Raw genomic sequence first — 7,684 nt, forward strand, 5'->3', positions numbered from 1 at the left:
TTTCACATGGTCATAATGGAATAATTTGTGTAGGATTTTGACAACAGAGATTCATTTGTAGCATTTGGAATAAGGCTGTAAGATAGTAAAATGTGAAAAAAGTGAAGCGCTGTGAATACTTTCCGGATTGACTGTATAGTAGGTAAAATTTCAATTGTAGTGATTACTCTCTCGCTCTCTCCCAGATGCTAAAATGCTTAAATAAAATAAATTGACTTGAATTGACTGGCTACAAATAAGCTGTATTTTTATACATTTGCTGAAGTATGTCTACTAAAAACCTAATAAAAAGTTAATCACAAAAAAACATTTGCTGAAGTAAATATCGCAATAGTACATGAATGGCAATGCATCGTGATGGAATCGCATCGTGGCATGTGTATTGTGATGCGCATTGAATCGTGAACCCTTTGCCAATACCCACCCCTAATGTTGAATGAGGCAATGCCCCCCAAAAGTCGCTCTGCTTTGGTCGACGATAGCGGGGGCAAATGTGTTGTTTTCTCCAGAGGCGGGGCAACACCAAAGCAAAGGGCCACACAAGCAATGGGAAAAGACGCCAGGTGGAAATAGTTTGACTTCCACACCATGTTTAAACAGTATGGGCATGGGTGCCAGATGATGTGTGTGTCTGTGACGTGCCGTGACTGACCTCCAGCACCCAGGCCATATACCAGCATGACCTCCATGTCAGCAGCGGCAGCCCTTCTGCATTTCCCCACCATCTGGCAAAGGCGTGGCGGCCAGGGCACATATCTCACCTTATCCCCTCAAACCTCATCCACAGCACACGGGCCAGACGGCCGAGGCCTAGATTTACCAGCAGCAGTACTCTTCATTTGTAGAAGTCAAGATGTTTTCTCCCAGCCCCACCCTGCAGCTTTGCCTGAATGAAGAGAGCCTGAGGATATCTGCACACCACAGTGAGGGCCACTGACAGCTTTGGATGGGCCCAGGACAAATCATCGGAAAAGGACCCCCACTCAATAAATACATTGATATGAGGACCCAATTTTGGGCCCCCTCTCTCACCGGGCCCTGGACAACGGACCCCTTTGCCGACTTCCCAGTCGACAGTACTGAACGCACCCAGAGGTGCAGTTAAGGTAAGCAGCAGATAACATGTGACTAATGCTTGGAGATGGCGAACATAAATGGTAATTCTTTCGTGGAACAGATGCTCAATGTTTCTGTGTGGGGTGTTTTTTGCGTTTGTAAGCGAGAACTGATGAATGGTATTGGCTGAGCGCACCCGAGAGGGCTGTAAGAGTAGAAAGAGAGCATGGCTGGAATTCAGGCTTGTTTTGATCTCCTCCCTGAGCCCTCCTCATCTCCGCTCCTCTCCTCTGGTGTGTTGGAGTAGTGCATTCCAGCCTGATATAAAACGGGCCTGTATATGGGCGTCACTCCCACCACAGTACAACACAGCACAGCATTGTCACTAAGGACACCAGACGCTAGCCTGATGTAGTGTCAGGACACACACATACACACACACGCACACTCACACGCACACACACCTTCAATCAGACACTTGTTTTGTGCCATTTCACATTTTCAAGATGAATCAGTCAACAAATATAAAGCTGTTATTCTGTTTGTATAGTTTGTAATGTGGTGTTAGGGTGCAACAAAAAAGACTTGCGTTATCCCAGAGGAGGGGAAGGGTGTCTGTATGTTTTCATTTATTTCTGTACAAAATATTCTGAACACAAGTAATGGGTTTACATTGCCTCTGTCAAAGTCACATTTATAACACATCAATGTACAACTAAAACGATGGCTGATACTGTATATGCTGAATCATACTTACACTTGGTGTGGTATACTCATTTAAATGATACTAAATGGTATTTCTTTACAGTAAGGACAGAATTACATTACAACTTAAAATATGCCCCCTCTATATTTGTGTGATTGTGCCTGTACAATAAATAAGTATAAAATATATCTCTGTTATCAATCTGAGGAATTTTACAAACACATAAAACATATATAAAACATGAACAATTACAATTTTTCCGAAAAAAGACCAGCTATTTCGGCAATGGAAATCTCCGGCTTCTTGCCGAAAGGTTGCTAATCAACAACGACGGAGGTGGAGGCATTCCATCAAAAATGGCAGGGCAATTTTGTTTGGAAAATTTGTCTCCTGCAAATGGTTGTTAGTGAACCATTTCCTACCACTGTGGGAGATCATATAATAGCCAATAGCATGTTTTAATAATAATAACAACAAAGGACACTTTTGTAAAAACTTTTTCCATCTCTATCGTATTGGGTACCAGTGTGTTGGTGTTGTGCATCGCTGTGCCATCACACGTGTAATATGTTTGTAAAGTCTTTGTGCTTGTGTGTCATCAAATATCTCCAACTGCTGCATTTTGATGGAGTGCCCCATTTAAATACACAATTCATGACAGGTAGTTATGGCGAGCTGTCATTTCCAGAGTGCAAGATGTCATCCACAGTTTGCATATAGTAAACAATGTGCTGTAACAATTTGGAGACATGACATACATAGTCTTCCCTGCATAATTTGTGTGGCCCCATCTACTTGTACAATTCCTAAAAAAAAACTTCTCAAGTTTTTAATCACAATTCTTAATTGCTCTCCTACACTTCAGTTTCAGTGGTGAAGCACATAAGCACATTCCCTATCGCAATAGGACACTAAGTTCAGGCATAATTTCTTTAAAGTCAATTGGACTAAAGGTTGGGTGAGGGGGAGGGGGTGGTACAATTTGGTCGCTGGTACTATAGGAACTCAAACATAACGCCACAAAATGCTTGGTATGAGACGAGTGAGTGAAAACATCACAATATTAAGCTGGAAACCCCATTGAAGCCAAGTAAAAACAACTTTCTTCTGGAATGAGACAGGTTTGACATCACTGAGTAGGACGAAACAAGGAATGTGATTTTTTTTTCTTCTTCAGTTTTTTCTTTTCTGGGAGAGTCAAGTATATTCAACTGACGACGACACAATCCACTCACTCACGTCCACGGAGTCACAGATATCAAGACCAGCTGGGAGGATAAGCTAAGCAACACAAATGCATGCTTTTTTAACGCTTTGTTATCTTCTTTTTAAAAAAAATTTCATTTTCTTCTTCTGCTTCGTCTTCGCTGTTGTATCCTCCTGTTCTGTAGTCCACTCTGGGCTTTACAAAGGGGGCTCTCACAACAGTTTGTTGGGCAGTGGTGAGAGCAGGCTGGCCAGGGCAGGACAGGGTAGGCCAGGCTGCAGTCCAGTCAAGTGTCTGCTCTAGTGTAACTATCCTCCCTTATAGGCTGTTCTTCCTGACGATGGGGATGGGTAAGACTTGGTGAATCTTGGCCAGGCTGTCGTCCAGCACCATCTTCAGCCAGTCGGGCCTGAAGCTCCCTTTGAAGCCCACAAACACCATCTTATCTGAAATACAGGCATGAAGAAGAGTGTGTCAAAAAAACGAACAGTGAACAGACCATTATAATGCAAGAACTGAAACAACACTGTATTCATATGTGGTATCCCTTATCATGACACATCTTTGAAAATTAATTTGGATCTCAGGTTAATGAGACATTGGCAAATCTTTTGAGCTATGTTTCCAAGCAACAACCTAATTATCTTATTTATTCTAATGGAGTGATTGTGGAAATTGTTCTACTCTGTTGATCTAATTTGTCGTCATCATAGATAAATGGGGCAAAATACTAGTAATGAGGGCCCTAAACAACATTCATTACTAATCTTCCCCATGAAGATTGCACAAGAAAGTTATCTGGATCTGTAGTTGTAGCATTATGCTATAACAACTGAGGCAATAGTGGAACTCAGTCAGGACAACCAGGAGCAGAGCGAGAGGCGGAGAGGAAGGACCCTGCTGCTCTGGCATGTCTGATCAGATGAGGCTCCACTGCACACCCTTTTTATTACTATTTTTACAAGACTTCAGAGATGTCAGAAGTAAAAGTATAAGTAAAAAATCTTGGTGTAAGTACAACATTATCACTTGATATTATGTAGTTGTTACAGAAGTAAATCCACTGTACCTAGTGAGGCAGGCTGCATTGTTACTCAAAATAAATACATGTTATAAATAATAATTAAAAAAAATCCTTCTTACAAATTTGACCCAACCACGTTAGAATCTACTGTTCCAAAGACATCCGAAGCAGTCTGCAGTATCAGCAGACCCATTATTCTGTGAAATCGCTTTGCAAAGGCATTTTTTTACACATACTTTTACTTTTGACATCTCTGCAAGACTTGTAGGTCAGACAAGTAAGACTTGTATGGCTCACTGTGAACCAAATATCTGCACTGCTTTCTATTGCAGAAAAACTACCTTAGTGAAATATTGAAGTGAGGTAAACACTACCATCCATCATACAGACATGTTCATTTGTGAGGCATTATGTTACGTCCAAATGCGCAGATGTGATTTATAGGAAAGCAATACGCACTAATGACATAATGTAATATGGGCCTTTGAACATCTGTAGATATTGTTGTTGATCTATTTATGTTGTTCTGTAGTACAGCCCCACAGAGCTACATGGCCTCTCAAGTGTATTGCTCGGGTCTATTATCGATGTGCCTATCCGTCTCAATGAAGGCTTGACACTGCCCCCTAGTGTAAGAACACAGTAAAGAGGTACATAAACAGTGTGTGTGTGTGTGTGTGTGTGTGTGTCGGTGTGTATGTGTTCTAAACACAAATGGAAAAAAGGACCCCTAACTAAACTTCGTTGATGTTACTTATCACTGACATCTTGCTTAATAATCCATCTCTATGAAGAATGCGGATTTAGTTAATAACTTTATCAGTATCAGTCAAGGTGCACAGTAAAAATATTGTTAATTCAATCCTCTGAGACTTATTTGGGAGAGAACTCCATAAGATGTTGAATTAACTCCAACATGGTTGGCACAATCATGAAACTGATGATTTCCAGCCCAAAAAAATACTTAAAACCTGCCTGGAAGCACTAAATCACGTCTAATTCAAACAAAATTCTATTGATTTCTGGCCATCAATGGGCCGAAAAACCCACCCAAATGCCGTTTTTACCCATTTTTACCCGCAATCGCCCAATCTGGCAACATTGGACTCCAGACTCCAATGTGTTGATCTATGGCGCCCCCTAGAGCTATAGTCTAAACCCTAGTTGTGTATTCACTGGTGGGCGGAGGGCTATTGATTGAGTTTACTGTGTGACCTTGAGTGATCAGGAGTCAATACTGCTCTATGAGCACACTAAGCTTGCATGATTGCACATCAACAATTTATTTACACACATTCATGATGAATTTCATGATGCATCCTCCATAGACCTCCATGTGCTCTGCTGTTGATCTGTATATCCTTTGAGTACTCTCTTTCACAACCATTTTTTTCACAATTAAATGTAGTACTTAAACTTAATCTGGTTGCCTGTCTGTAAAAACCAGGGTGGTAAAAGAAATTCTTCCCACCACAAAGCAGGTGGGAGTGGGTGTTACCATGCATGAGATGAAAAAGTTCAGGCCAATTAATGATTTGTGAGAAATCAAAGGTCACCTTTCAACTTCACAGTGGGGTCTGCTCCGATTTTCTCCAGAGCTTTGGTCCAAGTTCCTCTTGTCGCCAGGCGTCCTTTGGAGGTGACCAACACAATAGTTCTGTGTGCACAAAAACATCACAACAGGTGCGCCATTAAACCAGGGCGCCAGGGACGCGAAACACAAGCACAGACTTATGATGACACTGAGCTAGCCATTATATAAACAGAGACTCATAATGGCTCTGAGGTGATCAATAAACGATTACATTTTGTTGCACTCCCTGTGTTTAAAACCTCTGCTGATGAGTAGTTTACTACAGCACTGCTACAGAACAGACATCTCAAAGGGTACAGAACAGACATCTCAAATTCAACAGCAAGAAAGGATGGTGGGGGGGTGGGGAGTGGGGGGCATGCATATTGTATAAATATAAACTTACGTGAAAAACGTATGTGATAGTAGAGTAGAGTATCATTTATTAATTCAGAGGGGATATTAAGGAAATTAAGGATATGTACTCAAGTATTTATTGTATAACCTTACCCTTAGCCTCTAGTATATTTGATTTGACTGCTAGTCCAGAAGTGCAATGCTCTTTAACAAATGTCAAAGACGGAGTGTTCTGAAACTTGCTTGAACCCATTTTAGCCTAAGGCACCTGCAAAAGAAACGCCTGCTAAATGCCTAAACCCTTTTTCGGAAAGGTGCCACCTGCCTATAAAAACTTAAATATCTCAGCCTCCGAAGCACATTAAAAAATGTCATGAGATGCATTTAAAAGCGAAGACCCTCCTCTTGCATAAGAATGTGTTCATTCAGCTTAAACATACCCCACATTATTTTAATAAAACATCTCAAATCTCATGAGCCTGAAAGCTGCGTCTATGTCGCTCCAGGCGCCTACATCAAGGGGTTAAACCACATATTGACAATATTCCGTTTGAAACCAGAATACTCCCTGCGCTCACAGATATGGAAGGAGAGAAAAGATGGGAAGGAGGAGCTGAGATGCAGCCCCTACTTACTCTTCCTTCAGGTTGGAGATGAAGTTGTCTATCTGTGCTGGAATGCCCATGAGCAGAGAGTTCCGGAAGCCTTTGGTCTCCAACACCTTCCCTGAGTGGCCCTCGATGGCCGTCAGCTGCACGCCGTCATCAGACTGGTAGATCTTCTTCCCATTCACCTGGAGGAGGAGGAGGAGGAGGAGAAGAAGGATGATAAGAGGAGGAAAATGAGAAGGAGGAGAGACAAGAGGAAATGGAGAGTGAAGGGGAAGCAAGAGGAAAAGATATGAGGTAATATGTCGAAAAGATAAGGAAGAGGAGGAGGAAGAGGAAGAAGAGGGGAGAAGAGAGGAAATGGATAATGAGGGGGAAGAATGAGGAAGAGTAATATGAGGAAAAGAGGAGGAGGAGGAGGAGGAAGTGAAAGAAGAGGAGTTGGTGGAAGAAGAGAGGGGGTAGAAGAAGTAGAGGACAACAGGGAGGAAGAGGAGGAGGATGAAGAGGAGATGAAGGAAGAGTATGAGGAGAAGACGAAGGAGGGGGAGGAAGAGGAGAAGAAGGAGGAGAACAATTGGGAGTAGGGGGATGAAGATGAGATGGAGGAGGAGGTGCAACAAGATTATCTCGATTCTAGTCAGTCGATCGCTCGCTACGCCACTCCACAGCTTAAAGCCTCCAGCGAGGGCAGACTGCACAGAATGACGCGCTCAAATTAAAATTAATAGCGTTGAAATTGATTAGGCAGTATCAATATCCCGTGTGATTAATTCACAGCAACCTCATTATGCACATTTAAGTGGACCTTTGATTAAGTCAAGCTGAGAGTCAAGCGATGGCGATAGGATATAGACACAGAAGACACGCACACGCACGCACGCACGCATGCACACACGCACACACACCTCTGTGAAGGCAAAGTCTTCTTTGATGTGGAAGAAGCGCGTGTTGTAGGACTCCAGTCGGATCTCGAGGAAGTGCTCTGATGTGTCGGGCTGGAGGTGGAAGCAAGAAAGACACACACACACACACACACACACACACACACACACACACACACACACACACACACACACACACACACACACACACACACACACACACACACAAACACACACACACACACACACACACACAAACACAGACATAG

At 42.5% G+C, this 7,684-nt stretch overlaps 1 protein-coding gene across 2 annotated transcripts in view; it reads right to left on the reverse strand.

Annotated features, from left to right (window-relative positions):
• Positions 1-1,670: 1,670 nt before the first annotated feature.
• cemip (cell migration inducing hyaluronidase 1) overlaps positions 1,671-7,684 on the reverse strand; it is a 148,622-nt gene continuing 142,608 nt past the window's right edge. For both annotated transcript variants that reach the window (XM_063189030.1, XM_063189029.1), the window contains exons 26-29: positions 7,440-7,529; positions 6,559-6,716; positions 5,550-5,650; positions 1,671-3,415 (exon numbers count right to left, since the gene is read on the reverse strand). In XM_063189030.1, the coding sequence (XP_063045100.1) occupies positions 3,288-3,415; positions 5,550-5,650; positions 6,559-6,716; positions 7,440-7,529 (477 nt within the window). In that variant the 3' untranslated portion in view covers positions 1,671-3,287. The remainder of the gene's footprint in view (positions 3,416-5,549; positions 5,651-6,558; positions 6,717-7,439; positions 7,530-7,684) is intronic.

The sequence above is a fragment of the Engraulis encrasicolus genome, chromosome 22 (genome assembly GCF_034702125.1).
Source record: "Engraulis encrasicolus isolate BLACKSEA-1 chromosome 22, IST_EnEncr_1.0, whole genome shotgun sequence".
NCBI lineage: Eukaryota > Metazoa > Chordata > Actinopteri > Clupeiformes > Engraulidae > Engraulis > Engraulis encrasicolus.